General features: G+C 36.9%; 1 protein-coding gene across 1 annotated transcript in view; it reads right to left on the bottom strand.

Moving 5' to 3' along the window:
• Positions 1-1,084: 1,084 nt before the first annotated feature.
• GABRA2 (gamma-aminobutyric acid type A receptor subunit alpha2) overlaps positions 1,085-18,483 on the bottom strand; it is a gene marked incomplete at both ends in the record, with an annotated part of 57,014 nt that continues 39,615 nt past the window's right edge. Inside the window, 5 exons of the mRNA XM_084267049.1 lie at positions 1,085-1,393; positions 5,865-6,067; positions 14,048-14,200; positions 15,019-15,162; positions 17,963-18,045. Of these exons, the coding sequence (XP_084123175.1) occupies positions 1,085-1,393; positions 5,865-6,067; positions 14,048-14,200; positions 15,019-15,162; positions 17,963-18,045 (892 nt within the window). The remainder of the gene's footprint in view (positions 1,394-5,864; positions 6,068-14,047; positions 14,201-15,018; positions 15,163-17,962; positions 18,046-18,483) is intronic.

Genomic DNA, 18,483 nt, shown 5'->3' on the forward strand with positions numbered 1-18,483 from the left:
TGATACCTACTGATGATGCATGACCTTTATTAAAAAAATAACATTCAAATCTTAGCAAAACCATTTCTAGTATACAAAGTTGTTGTAAAGTTATGTCAGCGAAATGTAAAGTTGCAATTTACAAAAGCAGCAGTAAATTTTATTATATGGACAATTTCCCAAACTTAAATCATGGTTCCTGGGACAAATACAGGTAAATATTTTAATGGCAGGTTTTAGGCTAACATTAAGGAAGGAAAAAGAGTGTATTATATTATTGATACACTTAACTCTGAAAAATTTCCGAGAGCTTTTATGAACTGACAATAATCCAGTTAAGAACAAAATAAAAAATAATTAAAAAATCCAACTCTGCTGAACCAGACAACCTGGCTTAGCAGCATCAAATAAATAAAAGAGTGAAAAGAATAAGAGTTTCACTAGAAGAAATTGGTTGATACTGGAAATTTGATTAAGACTTGCTTTTTCCCTGAAATCAATTATAAGAGTTTACTAACAGCTTCAAACAGGACAGTAATAAGAAACTTGTGGCTTTTGCCATATAAGTAGCCTTTACTACCTCTTCAGCCTAACTAGTATCCAGAATGTTTGTGAGCAGTAGAACTGTATGACGTCCGTACTCTGTTATGTACATGGGTACTGCTGTTGTATGAAACAATTACACCCTTTTAAAAAAATCACCTTTTTTTTTAAATGACAGCTTTTTTCATTAAAGTAGAATTAGTTACTTTATAGAAAAATATTTTAACTTTAAATTAAAAAAATACTGTTCCTAAATAATTATGTAGGATCATATCTTCATTTCATTGTACGGAGAGAATATAATTCTGTATATTTGAATCCTAGTTTAACAGAACTCCCCTGGGTATAACTTTTAAAGAGCTGGCTATATTTGCCATGGGTGCTATCTGTTTACAGACCCATGAATTAACACTGTGTCCCTCCTTTGGAGATACACAGATAAGACATCTATATACACTCTGTACATAATGGTTCACAGATTAGCAGTTATTAGTCGTACTGTACATAGCGAACAACCTATCTGATTAGAATGATGTTTTAAGTCCTCAGTGCAATTCAACTTTTAGGTTGATGGCGCAAAGCCAAGTAGGACAGGCTCCCTGTTTAAATATGTAGCCCAATACACTAAATTAAAAGTACCAAATAAGACTGGAAACACTATTCTAGACATTCTGTCGATTTTGCTAACGCTGTTGAATGTCTTCTTTGCTTCCTGTGGCTTCGCTTCTGGTTTTGCCTTGTTAGGTTCTGCAGTTGTTGCACTCTTGGAGATGGTTGGTAGCACTGAGTCCTTGGTAATATTTGGAGCATAGTTGGCAACAGCCACTGCATAGGCATTGTTTTTCTTAATGACAGACGCTTTTTCTTTTTTCTATTGGAAGACAGCATGAAGTTAAATATTTAGTGTGTATTTGCCAGAAAAGACTTAATAAAGCATCATTTCAAATATAAAAGAAAAAAATGAGTATGTGAATGTTAAAATAATTACCAAGACTACCATACTGATAAATTCCAATATAAAGACAGACACTTCTAGTGTATCCAAAAAGGTGGTGCAGGTAACAAAAGAAAGCTTTAAAAATATGGCACCACCTTACTGAAGTTGCATGAGGACGGGTCTGTTACTGTGATAGTAAGGGTAACTGGAAAAGAGTTGGTTGTTCTCTAGTTGCTTTGTATCTGGCCCCTTCCAACAGAATCACAAGATTTTAATAAAATGTTCTCCCTTAAGAGAACTAAAAGGAGCAAAGCGGTGGACTAGAAAAAGAAAAGATTACCTGGCATTGTAATAAAATGAAAATAAGGCCATCTTTCCCACATGAATCTAACATTGCTGTTGTTTGAACATGTCATAACATACCACAAATAAGTAAAGGAATTTCAGCAATCGTCTACATTTTAAAGAGATTCTGTATGTATACCTAGACACACACGCAAAGAGGTCAGAAAGAGATTGAAATTAAGAGAAAGGAGGACTATAGCTTGGTAGTTGCAGGAGTGAGCTTTAGAACTAGACCAAGAACTATTTATCTTTTTCAAAAATTACTGCTTAATAAATTCATAACGGTGATGAAAATGGGGATTAGAACTTAAAAAATGACAGAAGATAAGAAAAACGGGTGGAATGAAAAGAATTTATTGAAGTTCAGCAAAGGGAAATTTAAGTCTTGCACTTGGGGAGGAATAACCCCATGCAGGTTGGGGCTAATGGGCTGGAAAGCAGCTTTGCAGAAAAGGCCCAGGTAGACACCAAATTGAACACAAGCCAGCAATGTGCCCTCAGAGCAACAAAGGCCAACAGACTCCTGGGCTGCATTACAAAGAGTGTTGTCATAAGGCTGAGGGAGTTGATCATTCCCCTTAGCTCAAGCCTGGTGAGACACTTTCAGAGAGTTCTGGGCTCCTCAGTTCAAAAGAGACATGGGCATCTTGAAGCAAGCCCAGCAAAAGACCACAAAGATGATTTAAGGTCTGAAACATCTGAAATACAAAAGGCAGAGAGAGCTGGGACTGTTCAGTCCAGAGAACGCTCAGTGGAAAATCTTATCACTGTATATAAATATCTGGTGGGAGAGAGTTAAGAAGACCAGACCAGACCAGACTCTTCTCCGTGATATCCAGTGAAAGTCCAAGAGGCAATTGATACAACTTGAAATACAGAACATTCATACATACAAAACCCCTGTTTTACTGCAAGTGTCATCTATTGCCCAGAGAGCTGTGGAGTCTCCATTACCTGAGATATTAAAAAAATGGGTTGACATGTCCCTGAGCAACTGTCCCTATCTTGGAGAAGGGGAGTTAAATTCAACACTCTCCAGAGGTCCCTTCCAACCTCAGAAGTTCTGTGTTTTTATGGGATTGTGTAAGTTTTCAAATGGCTAAAGTTCAGCCAATGGCAGTGCAACAGAGAGGTTGTGTCTATAGATACAGGGTTCCATAGGCCTGAGTTTTCGGACCTATATAGCTACACAGACTAGCTCTGCAACAAGACTGTAATGCTGTAAATTGATTCACTGTTTTGCAGCAATCCCAAAACAAGGAACTTCCAATAACCTGCAGGAAAGAGCAAAAGGATTTCAGTTTCTAGGATGGAAGGCTCTCCACATGTAATTTAGAAGCAGGAAAATAAATATCAGATTCAGTCCATCTGTTCCACGAAACACAAAATTACACAGATGAAGAAACAGTTAACTTCTATCTCATACAAGAAATCATCAACTGTTGTATGAGTTTTGTTTAACTTTTAATCTAATGGAAGTGGCACAAGTGAGAGAATTCTTGTGAACTTTCTCATACAGGTACATTCCAATTTTTTCCTTCCACTGGGATGCACCTACCCAATTTCCAATTTTGGTTTCAAATTAGCTCCAATTTCATATTTATTAGGGCCACCTAAAAATCTTGTTAAGATCTTCATGGTTAGATATTGTGCCCCAAATACCTTGTCTCAGGAGATGGTGTCACATAAAAAGAGAATCTGGAATCAAGTGGGAATTCAGCACTGTTCCTCATTGACCAGAGAGTGCAAAAGGGATGATCAAATACGTAGCTTGTCCCTGCACCTGCTTTCCTGTGAGACAAATTCCATGTTGACAGCACTCAGATGGGAATTTCCATATAATATGAACACAGATGACTGTCACCAAGGAAGCATATTTCATTTATCTGGTGAAGAGTAAGCTTGGCTTTGGGTGCACAGATGCATTCGGCAAAAATAAGAGCAAATTACCAAATGAAATTAAAACAGGAACACTCTAATTGATCTATAATTCCTTCCTTTCAGGCACACTTAGTGCGTTTTTTAAAATGTATCTCTGATAGCATTAATGAGACTTGCATAACAAAGGTGAACCATATTTATGAATGAGAAACTATGAATACGTCAAAAGCTTAGCTTTTTGTTAAGTTAGTTTCAAGAAAATAGAGAACTAGAATTGGACACATGAATGGTATATAAATCTTTAAATGGAAGGGCTAATTTTGTCATTCCTTAGAAAGGAACACTACCTAGCTGTTAAACAGCTGCCACCCCTAAGATCATGACACAACACTGTTATATTAATTTAATGGAACAGGCAAAGGATGATCAGAGTGTTTATAAGGGCTCCCTACTTTATTACAATGCCAGGACAATGCGGCAGTCTGAAAAGCTTCACTCGGGACACGATGATAAACTTGTAGTGATTCGGTATCAAGTTCCAGCATGAGGGAACAGATCCTGAACCTATGGATAGTTCATGCTTTTCCGGAAGCCACAGGGAATTATAAACAGTGTGCTCATTTCCTCTAATCCTCCTTTACCATTAACTGAACATTTCTCTTCTTTGCACATTGTGCTTTATGCATTCAAAATTCTGAGAAACTATCAGTTAATTAAATGTTGCTTCACAACTACTGTTATTATCCTGGAAGCAAATATTATTTTATTTTAAGGAGAACCAAGGAAATCAAAGTATTCTATTCAAAAGAAATTTTTTGCCATCGGCAGAATCAGGGGGAAATTATGTAATATGGTAAGTCAGTCAAAACAGCAAGTCAGCTTTAACATTTGATTTGTGTTTTTAAAATTACACAATGTAAAACTTGACACAAGTTTAGGCATATCACCAGCTCACTTCAACAAAATAATAAATTCTATCAGGTTAAAATTTCTTCATGCTCTTACACCTACACTACTAACAATACCAGAAAATTAAGGTAGGACTGTGTTTCTTCGCACTTGGACCATCAAAACATCATAGATGAAGTACTCAGAATTTTGTGAAAGTGCTTTTTAAATTTGTTTAAAAATCAATGTCTACAAATCATTAGGCATAAATTTCAGAATACTGAAAAAGTTTAAAGTTTCTAGATTTTGTTATTGTGAGCTTTTACATATATGGGCATTCAGTTGTTTTTCTGATCCTTAGTTACCAGGAAAACTAATATATGTTTTACCTTTCTGTAAGCTTTGTCTTATCTCCAACTCAATTTGATTTAATAATTAAAAAGTTATCAACCAATATAACTGGGATTAATTTTTTCTGAATAACCAGATATACAGTTGTATCTGAGGAGTCAAGAAACAAGCCAGGCAGTTCTCAACACTAAAACACAACATGCTTGATAAGTAAACTTGGATTATTGAGACTGTGTGGGTTTCAGCTCAGATAAGAGATAATGTTCTTTCTATTAGCTGGTATAGTGCCATGTTTTGCATTTAGTATGAAAATAATGTTGATACCACACTGACATTTTTAGTTGTTGCTGGCTAGATGTAGTGTCCATGGTTTGTCAAGGACTTTTCAGCTTCCCACTTCCTGCCATGAGCTCAAGGAGCTGGGAGAGCACAGGTAGGAGAGCTGGTCCAGGCTGGCCAAAGGGATATTCTCTGTCATGTAACATCATGCTCTGTGTATCACTGGGGAAGTGAGACAAGAGGCAGGACCACTGCTTGGACCCAGACTGGGCACTGGGTTCTTTTTTCTGCATGTGGTGAGCAGTTGCCTTAGTACGTCATTTGTTGTTGTTATTAGTACTATTGTTATCATCACCATCTTCTTCCTGTGTTATCCTATGAACTCACAAGTTGGTTTTTCCCATCTTCCTCCCCATCCTCTTGCAGGAGGGAAGAGTGAGCAAGTAGCTGCCTGGTGTTTAGTTACTGACTGGAGTTAAAGTGAGATTACCTACATCATGACCGATATATTTTTGTTCAGGACAGCAAATGCATCTACATTCTTTTGATTTAAAACATCATGTTGGGCTTTTTTTAATATACCAATTTTTGCCAATACAATATAAATTACGACTGGTTCAGTGCAATTCACTGGGAATAGGGTTATTTCCTTAGGACTTACCTTATCATTCACTACACTTTTTCCATCCCAGGCCCATCCTCGTTTTGTGAAATAATTTACAGTTGCAAATTCAATTAATGCAGAGAATACAAATGCATAACAAACAGCAATAAACCAATCCATAGCTGTTGCATATGCTACTTTGGGGAGTGAATTTCGAGCACTGATGCTCAGCGTTGTCATTGTCAACACAGTTGTTACTCCTGCAAGGGGACAAAAAGAACATTACATCAACTCTTTTATTTGGATTTTGAATGTCAAAAAAACCCAAACAGAAAATCATTATGGTATATTTGTGAAATGCAATGGGAAAATTGCTTATCTAAGTTGGTGACCAACTGCCAGACCCATACTAAAGGCTGCATCTGGAACTTCTTTTAATTTTGTTGTCTAAAAACTTCCCTTTTTTAATCAGCTGAAGATTGTACTTCCAGGAGAAAGTTAGTTGGTTTGGGAGTTTTTTGGGGTTTTTTTTTAGATATCAGGACAGATAAGGGACAAAATTAACAATTCCTTAAAGAGATCGTAATATTTCACAGCATTACATTAATAATGTTAATGTTTGGTGACTGGCTTCTCTGCAGTGACTGCAGGTCTGGCACGCATCTTTACTGACAGTACCACATAAACTAAACTTTGATATTAGAAACAATGATTTTTTTTACTTTATTTTTTTCCAGTAGCTGTCTCTCTACCTACCTGGTGACACAGTTGAAGACATGAACAGGTTTTCATTCAGGTAACCTTTTTTTTTCTAGAAGAGCATATTGAATTGAAATGCCAGATTTTTATAACTGTGTAGTATGTGTCAGAAAACAAGACTTGATGATCCAAGAAGATTGTTTTCTCCCTGTGGCAGTTATTAAAAGCACTTTACAGTACTTTGTACATAATGAAGACCCAGCAGGAAGCTAGGAATTATACTCAAAAAGAGTCACAAAAAAGGTACATGGGAGGAAAGGAAGAGAAGAACGTTTTTTTGAATTGGTAACAGCAAGCAGAAACCCACAACCACAAATGCAGACTCCATTCCTTCAGTAAATCAGTTCTCCTACCACAGGCTGAATCATACCTACACAAACCAAACTATTCCCTTTGTGGCACGCCATCAAGTACATCTCCAAAACGAAAAACCGTGCAAAGTGATGCACGTAGCACAGATCAACAAACCTACACTCCACTGCACCAGGCAAAAGAGGTGCCATGCAATGGCACAAATATTAGTAACAGCACATCACAGCTTCAACAACTACACACTCATAAAATCGTTGTAAGAGGATTCCCAGCATAAAGTCAAGTCAGTCTCCCTAAGCCAGATCCTCTGCTGTCAGCAATCAGTCACCTGGGTTCTACAGGATCAACCTAGCTCAAAATGTTTTTTCTTCTGCAAAAGAAGTATTTTTATCCACTGCATGAGAGGGAAAAGAGGCAGCAATTAAAACTACTCAGACCCCTTCGGGATTTGCAATTTCCATCATTCCTGTAAAGAATCTCCAGCTCTGAGGGTGCTACTGAGGATGACAGAGCAAAGCTAAGTGCCCTCAGCCTCGGTGCTGCTCCCTTGATGAGCTTCCAAAGGCCTGTGCAGCAGGGAAATCAAGGCACAGAAACATCCTGTTGAGTCAGACAGTATCCAGGCACCTCAGCGAATGTATCTCTAATTTCTGTTTTTCAGCCCCCATTAACTAAAGAGGATTTGGTCTGGAATAAGCCATGACACTGCTGGGATCTACTAATCTATACAATGAAGAGGAAGCAGCTGTCACAATATATTGTATGAAAATACAATATATGTTGTACAGAACTTATTCTCATCTAACACTTACACAACATATGGCTTAATTATTTTTGGCACCTCAGGGAAAAGGCAATCTATCTTACATTTAAAATTATCACATGCAAATTTTAATACCGGTCCTGAACTGCAGATAAATCATTTTAATTATACAGAAGTATCAGTAAAGTGATTGTTTCTCAGAGATAAGGTGACCTTATCCACATGTAAATATATACAGTTGCTAAGGTACTGTTCGATTTAAATCTTACCTTTTAGAATAAACCAATCTTCCAGAAGCCCCATTGGCTTCTTCAGAAATCTAATTTAACTGCTGACCTTTTCCAGTCTCAATTAAAACATCATGAATTTGCATCCTGTATCTTGCTACCAGTTGACAATTTCTCTAAAAAGTTCAGCAAGCCACACCACTTTGTGACCCAAATGCTAATCAAACAGCACATTGTCACACGATTGCCAACACACTCTCATTTATTCCTTCACTCTATAAATTCAGTGATGTTCAAGCCACCACAGCCATTTAACCTGAGTTGAGTGGGAAAAAATCGGACAGACAAATTTAATCTGTGATACCTGTAAGTTCAGCAGTGTCTAGTATTTTTTATACCTGCTATTCTTCTTCAGTGAAAAGACAGATGATTTTCCACATTATAGCTAATTTGAAAAATCAGTATTACCAAGTCTTCTTTATGAAAAAGGACTGAATAGAAATAAATGGCTTCCTTGTCACTGCCAAACCTAAGAGGACTCAAAAATTATTAATAGGGAGGAATATGGTCAACTTGAAAAACAAAGCACACTAAAACCCTATAAAACCCACACACTGCCCATATCAAAAGCATTCCTCATTGCGTTATCTAGTTCATAACATTAGTGAACCAAAATTGATATAAAAACCAGTGAATAGATTGATCCTTGACAATGAGGTAACAATCTTCTCCTCTGAATCTCACACTACTCTGAACAGCCTAAATAATTTAACAGGCTATGCAAAGACTGCATGACATCTCACTGTGATGTAGAATGACCACAGTTTATATACAGATCAAGAGCCACCTTCTATAGCCAGCAGATGTGGCACTGAACAGGTGACAGAAGGACGTGGACAGGTATCATCTTTCAAGAGACCATGAGCAGTTATCTGTTTGTCTTTTCAAAGGATCCAAAAAATAAACTATTGCCATTTTTCCCTTCTCTGAAGAGGACCAAACATTTTACACTTGGCAGTAAATATACCCCAACATCGTTACAACTTTTGTTCTCAGCAGTGTGTGCCTATAAAAGCTAAATATCTTCTGTCACTACAGGTTTATCCATTCAGGATAAAACTGGAGCTTTGCCTAGGATTATTTTTATGGTACCACTTTTGAAATGGCATCTGCTCACTGGAGAGAGAATATACATCTCCAGGGCTGCAAATTCAACACTTTTCGCTGGCACCAAACTTCTACACGTGGAAAATACCAGCTCTGTCATATTTTGGATTCCAGGACAGATGGATACCATTCAAGATGTGTTTAAAGATAGACAGCCACCTTTAGGCAGACAGTTTCTGTCACTCAACAGTACAGAGTGCTGACGCTCAACAGAGGAAGAGGTAAACTGGAAAAACTAGAAATGCCTTACTGAAAACATAGAGTATAAATTGTAGGACCTAGCATGTAAATATTGAAGTTAAAATCTGTCACGAAGACTCGTTTATGCCCACAACTGTGTGCAAAAGTCAGGCTATTTCTTGACAGGGACAAGTTCCTTTAGAAGCTTATTTCACCTCTTTAGTATCAACTGATTTTTCTAATTTGAACACCTAAATCATGTCCTAGTCTTCTCGTGTAAGAATGTGAACATCTCCTTTCAAAATAAAAGTAAAATACCCAAATAATGAGTTTCCAAAGGGCATTTCTCTAACAAAAGAGGCATTTCAGCTTTGCAAATAATTTGTACAAAATGTGCTCCCTTTCTTATAATATCATGCTACTCCTCCCATAATTTTATCTTTTCATCACAGCACTTTGCAAAGATACACACAATGGTTGAAGAACATATCACAAAAGGCTTTATTTTTTGTTTTATTAGGAAGATAATTCCAGTTCTCTATTATTCCACTCTTTCTTTTTTCTTAACAGTAATTGCAAATGTTGTTAGGTAATCAGATCACTCAGCCTGGTCCAAAACCCAAATAGATTTATAAATACAAGCAACATAGCAGAAAGAAGAGACAGTTGTCCCTTTTACAGAGATACAGACTATTTCCTTTTGTCACTCCAAGAGTAAACGGTTGGAGGTCAAAACAAAAGCTTAAAAATCCTGGAGACTGTATAATTTTAAAGCATTATACCATAATATTTAGCTACACATGGTACTGTTTCTCTTTTGCTTACACAATGTATTTGTATTACTGGAGAACACAATACGAAAGGAGTGTACATTGATTCTGCTTAGACATCGGGAGATAAGTCTGAACAACCATTGAGAGAAAGATTGTAGAAAATAGCTCAAGTTCTCTGCCTACCTCTTTTATTGGAAGAACAACACAAAAGGCCAGAGTCCTTTTCAAACAGCATGGGAGGCCAAGGACCATAACATAATGTTTCCATAAGTCAGTCCGTTAAGCTACGTACACATATTGTGAAGCTGGTGCTCACATTGCTTCACTGTGCCAATGCCAAGCCATGGAACAGAGTTCCCCACTGATCAAAAGCCAAACTAATTCCCAAAGCTGCACAGCAAGTGCTATTTACCCCAGCTGCAGTAAAAATCTCATGGCATTATACCATGAGATAGTGTCTTGGCACACCACTGAGTCGAGAAGACATTAGTTTGTTTGCAGCCAGCCCAGTCTCTAAGGGCTACAGCTTTCCAGGTACGCTTGCCCACTCCCTACCACTACAGTGTCGTGTCTATGGTTAGCAGAAATCCCCAAATAAGAAATTATAAAGTTCTGAGTGGTAGGATATCTCTAAAGGCACAAAAGATAATCTGCAGCATGCAAAAAGAGAAGCAAATAACACCAGCTGAGATTTTTTTTTCAGCAAAATAAGGGAAAAGGTACCTTGTACATGCCAAATTGTTCAAAAGGAAGCATCTATATTATTCAAATCCCACATAAAAATAACCAGAGAACAAATTTGAACTCAGGCTCCCCTTCCTGCAGTTGCACAATTAAAAATTCTATCTATTTCAGGTCTAAATGGCTTTTTGCTTCAAAATGTACATTAACTAATACAGATTCAGAGAAAATAAACCAAGATCAAGCAAATCATCGGAACAGGAATGCAGCAAAAAATAAAATCATCCCAGAGAACAGAGTCCTGATAAATGAACATAGCTACGTGAAGTTAAAATTCTGCATCTTGGACAATGCACTAAAAAGTGCATTTTATTGTTGCCTGCTTCAGGTATCAGAGAATATATATCTAACTAGATTCATTTTAACATTCTCATTCCTAGTACGTGTGAGTCAAAACACAGAGATAACTGTAGCGCTAAGAAAACGGATTTCAGATTTTTCTGTCACCTGCCTCTAATGCCTCTATTCAAATATATGTGATGCTTCTAAATGTTATGACCCATTAAAAATGAAGCGAGAATTCAATAAGCCGCCCAAGATTAGTTTTGCTAATATTGTTGACACTAAATGCGTAACAATAAACACATTACGAAATGAAACAGATTGTAATCTTGCACTAAATGAAGGCATTATGAACCAGGCTTATTCCTGTTCGTTAAAAATGCAATCAAATGCTTTTCAAATTTATCTGCTAGAGAAAACACATTCAAGACTTATTTAATTAACAATGATAAAACTTTCTTCTTCCAATATTTTAAAGCAAAGTTGAAACAATATAACATTGGGCCATAAATCATTTGGGATAGCTTAGGTCAACAATATTAAATAGATGCCATAAAGAAAAGGGATTAAAGAGCTCAACTATAAAAGAAGCCTCATTATACCAAGCCCTGAATGTTAACCTAGAACTTGAAACTACATTTCAAGAGAACAGAAAAGGGAAAGAAAAGTAATTTCTTTCAAATGTGAAATAATAAATACTAAGTGTGTTTTGAATAACCAGGAGTTAGATTTCCTTAAAAGGAACAGTACTCCAGTAGTTAGTCATTTCCAGCACTTGGTAGCTCTCAAGAAGTTAGTTACAGTTCTCATGGATTCTGAAAAAGCACTTTATCAAAACAAATACTTTATACTGATATATTAATATAGATACATTAATTATATTGATATTAATATTGATATACTAATTATACAGCACAAAGATGAGCATCTAGCAAGTAACTACTTCATATAAAAACTAAAAATAAAGTTTGATAAATAAAAATGTAAAGTAAAATCTCCCGCAATTTTAGTATTCCCCTGCTGGATGTAGCTTCTTTTATTTCCTTAGCTGTAGTATTGGTTTCATGTGTTACTGGCTGAAGTCTACCTGAAAATGCCACCCAAATGAAACCTTGAGTGTATCTGCCTAGTTCTAACTGTCAAGATTAATTCAGTACAAGACAGAAAGCAGTCAGAAGCAACAGATGAATTTTGTTACAAAACTGTGGCTAGCTTCACATTTTTGTAACACATATAGGCAGGAGACCAGAGGGTATCAGAAATCCCAGTGACAACTGCTGCCAGTAAGTATGGAGAAAGCCTGGGAGATTTGCCTGGGGCTACATGATTACAGATGCCATTGGCATCTTATGGCAACAATCTCATCTAGAGTGTAAAAGAACATTATGAAATAGCTCCTCGGGGGACATCTAACCCTATTCAGAAGGCTAAGCCTGAGGTGCAAATGCTGCATGTAGGGCCTAGGCCTCTCCATCAACCAGAGCCTGGACGTGTGTGCTCAGGGTGCCAGTCTAAACTGACCCGGAGGGGAGAGAGACCTGATCACTGCATGAGGCAGAAATAAAATACCTGCATAGAAACTGCCTTCTCCTCAACACACACATTGTGCTTAGCAAAAAGTTTTTAGATTTTATGTCTAAACACAGGGTGGTACTGTTCTGTTCTTGTGGCCAACCTACCCAGTTCCCTCCAGACATCCTGAAACAGGACACTTCAGCAGCAGGCTGCCATGTGATATTTCTTATTTAAAAAAAAAAAAAAATCATAAATTAAGCAAATGAATTAAGAACAATAAGGAGGTATGCAGGAAGGGATAACACGTGCCAGAAAAATTATGCTAGTGCCTTGTTAGTCCTGTAGTTAGAGCCTTGTTACTGATGACACAATAACACAAAGTGCATTTTAGGATGAGAAGATGTGAGACTTTTTTTGGACAAACCAGTTACACTGTCCTAAATGTATAGGAGGGGGTACGGGAAAGGGCAAAGACTGAGATTTACAACTATCTGACAGTGTACTTGCAAAGATGGAAAACAGGAATGTGCATTTTGATAAAGCAGAAATGGAAAAATTCACAGAAGACTTTGAAGATAGCTGATAGCTGCCTGGAAAGCATGGCAGTATTCTGGTCCCACTAAATCAACTGAGCCATTTCATCCGACTTCAATAAGACTCACATTCGAACCCGCAATTTTCACAATGCTTCGCGTGGCATTTTGTTTACCAGGAGAGACAGTAAGTCTCTTTTGCTTTGCTGTACATCATACTTAATATGCATTTGAGTTTGGCCTATTTTTTGAAGAGTGCATGGTGTTTACTGATGACTAATCATATGATTTTATGCAGCATTTACACACAGACATTACTTTCTTTTTGTTGTGCTAGTCTCTTTTTCTTTAAAAGCAAACAAATTAAAAGAACTCTAAATTATGCAAATAAGACAGACATTTGTTAATTTGCTTTAATAAAGAGAGCAAAACCTTATAGCAATAGAAATGCCATTATTTTGCACTGCTGAAGCTGTTCACAGGCTACAGTAAATTATTGAGAAAGTTTTGTCCAGACCCCCAGAATAAGGTTTCTTTTAAAGAACTGCAGCTTGCAAAGTTTAGCACATTCAAATACCACAACAAATTAAAATTTAATTTGTTCAATTTACAAATATATCTGGAAATGTGCTTATCTACCAAATATCAAAACAATTGGATAATATCAAGGTAAGAAAGACATTTCAGAAAATAATCTAAATTTACTTTTTAAATAGAAAAATTACCAGCCATTTCCATTCTGTGAAAACTACTTTCTCTTGAGTCATGGATACATGGAGAGTTTTCCTGTATGTGCTAACTTCTAAAAGCTTTGGGTTTCTCAGGAGATCTGAAAGCTGCAGTTGAAAGCTGTTTGGCCTCAAAATCCTATTACATTCTACAAGCATGCTAACTTGAATGAAAAAGGCCTTTACCAAGCTGAGTCCAGAAATGCTTCCTAACAGCTTAAACTGTTGCAAACAAAGCTACTGCTAATCAGTATACTCACCAAAGACTGTCCTGGCAGGTACAGATTCTCTGTTCAACCAGAATGACACTTGAGAGAGAATGACAGTCATGATACAGGGGAGGTAAGTCTGAATGACAAAATAACCGATTTTTCTCTTCAAGTGAAAATGAGCCGTCATTACCGTGTATTCGCCTGGGTGCCACAAGCAAAATACAATGAAACAAAAGGTTAACATCTTTTAAAAGTGTGGGTTTTGTAAAAGAAAGCTTGGTACATTTATGTGAACCACATGTGCTAGGGTTAAATGCTGCGGAATATATTTTGTAGTAGGGAACATCATACAGAACATAAGGAAATTTTGAACGCAACTAAATCTTATTCCTACTGAACTCCAGGATAGATCAATGTTCAGGAGCTTATAAGAAATTTTCCATGCCCTGAGAAGAACTTCAGTCCTGCAGACTTCTACACATAAACAACTCTCTGCCTTCACACAAAGGCACCATGAGAACTTAATCTACAGTCAGAAGGCAGTCATGGGGATCTACAGTGAGCAGGCAGTCACAGGGGTCCATCACAGATTGGCATGTGTAGGAGAAACATAGGCTGAAGCCTTTAATGCCACAAACACGATGGAAGGAAAAAATGGTTGTAACTTGCATGTTTCACAGTTTAGTAGACAAAAAAATCATCATTTACAATATGAAATTAAACTATTATCCATTCTTGAGTTATAAATATGAGAATGCAAGACTGAGCTTCAGACAGCATGAAAAACCAGTCACTGGGGACAAGTTCATCTCTGCTGTCACCAGTTACTTATTGACTTGAAAGCATCAGTAAGTGTTGATTATTTGTACTATACTGTGTTACCTGTACCATACATTAATAGAGTCTATCACATTTTGCATGAGTTTAATTTATTTCAGTAGTCTTCTAACACCATCAGCAATGTCTATGTTCTTCACAGCCAAGTGAGAGACTTTTTCTTCAAAATATCTGTTACTAACCTGTACTTGATTTAACTGTCTCTTTTCCAATGGTTTGGCCTAAAAGATCATACTGGTTCAATCTTGAGCCATCTGGTGCCACCTGCACTGAATCTGAAGCATTGTAAGTCCAAATGTATGTCACTTCTGAAGTTGTGTAGGCATCTGTGGGAAATAAGATAGAGCATTTTGTCGGGAAATTAAACACCTTCCACCAAAACTCACAATATTAGAAAAGCTACTTATTTAAAAAACAAAACAAAACAACCCACAAACAACCCAACCTAACCCAAACCATTCCCATAAATCTTAAAATAATATGGTAAAAATATTTTGGCCACTTCAAATAGCTTTACTATACGGTAAATGCCTATTGCACCATGGGGAAAAGGCAGAATTTATTGCTATTACATTAAAAACTGTATCTCTTCTACACCATTAAAAAAGTTGTCAAAGTTTAGATATTATATGTCTCTTAAAGCTCGTTCTAAGTCAGATGAAAAAAAACCCACAATTTTCAAGATTTAGGACACACCATATTTTTGAAAATTCATTTCCATATTGTTCTGCCCTTCCATCGCCCCCACTCTCCATTTCAGGAGTGTATCACAAGCATTTCATTATTAGCTGTACTTCATAACTAAATATGGGAAGTGAGGTTCAGTGACAATACCCTTAAACTTGTAGTGGCTCTGTTCCTTGACCTGCATACCCTCTTACATTTCACTCCTTGGCATCTGTTTTGTGGGGCACACTGACATGAAGCAAGCTGCTCTCTCTGCATTTATTATAAAGTGTACATTTAACCTAGGGTCTGTCAAAACAAACTAGAATGAAAGCAAATCAAGGCTATATTTCAAATAGCATTAATGCCTCTCCAGTAAGAAAGGGAAAAAAATAGAGTAGGTCCTGCAAATTTTTCCAGTCTAATACCCTACTAACAAATGGAGTATGAAAAGAAAAGGGTAAACCACTGATGGAAGAAATTGTATGTTCATTTAGATTGACTGAGACTAGTACATTGTAAGTCTTATACCATAACTGTAGTGAAGTGAAAAAGAAAAGCAAACCCTCTGATGGGCTGCAAACTTTTTCACTTGAGAAACCTCTGGAAGCCCAGAAAGAAGCTTCTTCATGCAACTAGCCATAAATTGCATAAAAGACAAAAATCTATCAGGTGGGTGGCACGCAGTGATTTTAACGCCTCCCTTCTACCTTTCTGCTTCCCACAAAAAGACCTCTGCTTCAATGCAAACCAGCAGTATCACCAGCTGCTCATTTGTCCCAGTGCTCCCCACTGTTGGCTACACTTTTTGACAAATACATTATTTGGCTTTTCTCTTAAGTATTAAAAAACCTTAGGCATTCGTACGATGTCTCCATGCGATGCAAGCTTAGCAGCATATGAAGAGCTATAATGAATATATACCACTGGCAGACTTGCCTCAGCTAAAACAAAATCCCCAGGTTTCCTGCTTAATTTCACCACTATTCATCAATCAAATTTTACTGCACAGTAAAAGTTTAAAAATGCACAGAAACCTAGAACTGAGTTCTAGGTAAGGAAATGAAGTGAGCAAGAAGCCATTCAAAATGAACAGAAGTCAGACTCCCTTGGATGGGCATCAGGCTGGCACACAGGTGACTACAGGGGATGCCTTTTCTAAAATCACAGCGGTCACACTTTGAATTTTCCTCTTGACTAGAAAAGTAGAAACCATGGGCAGAGAACAAACAAATTAGTAAGCAAAAATAGCCAAATAAAGAAATGAGAGAAGAAAAAAAAAAGAGCACAACAAAAAACCCCAAACAAACAAGAAAACCCCTGTTTGCACAAAATCAGAATATTTTTCAACTTAGGAATGCAAATCAAGGTGTACTATAAAGTAGCCTTTTGGCCTGAGTATCAGTTACATTACTGTGGCAGTTTTTAAGTTGTTTTGGGGCTACAAATAAGTCTTTTTGCCTCCTACACCTTATAAATTAAAAATACCTTGCTGTGCACATATGTGCAAATATTATTAGTCAGTGGCTGACTTTGGCTAACATCTCTGATGCTAGTTAAACTGCATTATATACTATAAATATAATATTTAGGGGGAAAAAAGGGCTTCATGATGCAAACATTATTAATTCTAGTGATGGTTTATCTCCATAGCTAAGATTTCCTTCTTGTGTGGAAACATCATCAGAAACCCAGGCTTGGTTTAATTTGCTCCAGAATCCAAGAAAAGGGGATATGTCAGGGTTATAGAGAGTGTGCATAGTTCTTTGACAATGTCCATCTGGCTAGTGATGTCCTTAGTGGCAGCATGTCACCTATACCCCATAGGCTGCAACCAAAGGAAAAAACCCCAAAACTCTTTTAGTGTACAAAATCCAGGAAAATATATATATATGTAATGTGATGCTAATTTATGAAGAATAAAGGCTGTAATATAGGTAAGTGCAGTTATTCTGCTGTTAAAATACTAGTGAGATCAAAGGCTGTAACATGCAGATGTGCTGAGTGAAATTTTTTTATCACAAGAAGCCATTTGTTGCTGCCTTCATTGACTAGCAATGTAAAACAAATATCATTAACAATAAAGAGAAAATAAATATTTCAATAAATAAAAAAACCCCATTCTTCAAAGTCTTCAGTATGCTGTTCAGTAATACCACACAGGCTGCACACACCCAGGTCTACATTCATCAGTATGGCTGTCACACTGGAATAAAAGTAGATCAGTGCAGTGCTGAATTAGGTGCATACTGTTAATTGTTAACTGGAGTCAAGAAAGCTTTAAAATATATTAGAGGACACAAAATTGAACTAAGAGATTTTCATATGTCAGTTTTCAATTCATTTTTTTTTTAAAGTACCATTTTAAACCCCTCGTGTAACAGCTTACTGCAACTAAGCGGTGCTGAGCAGTGCTAGATATTCACTAACCAAAGGCTATGCTTCTCATTATATACTTACAGCTGCCAAATTTCAGTGGGCATGAATGAGCATCCATAGGGAAGTCCTCCAAGTGCATTGGACATTCAGCCTGGACTGTAAGCCTAAAAGGCAAAAGACCGCTATGCGTTTAAGTCAGTTAGCAGGACAAGAAAATCAATTCCACAGAAATGAACTGAGTTCATGCTGATTTAGGAGATGAAACTGAAATGTTATATTAAACTAATTAAAACTTAAATCAGCTCTCGCTTCTTCCCTTTTATGTGTTCCTTTGGAAGGCATTGACTTATCACATCAAAAACATGAAAGACCTGACCTCAAAACTATGAGGAAAGGGCACTTAAACGAAAATATAAATTATGTAACTGCAGGTTGTTAAGAACAGTTATTTTCCTCTCATAATATTCTGAGGGTACATGTGTGATTATATAGCTCTCAAAGGCTCATTAGAAAAGCACATAAAATACAGTTATGTTTCCAAAGAACTGTGCTCCATACTTTTCTGAATTTTTTTTGTTTCTTTGTTTGAAGATTGCTACTAA

This window comes from Gallinula chloropus (assembly GCF_964237585.1).
Source record: "Gallinula chloropus genome assembly, chromosome: 7".
Lineage (NCBI taxonomy): Eukaryota > Metazoa > Chordata > Aves > Gruiformes > Rallidae > Gallinula > Gallinula chloropus.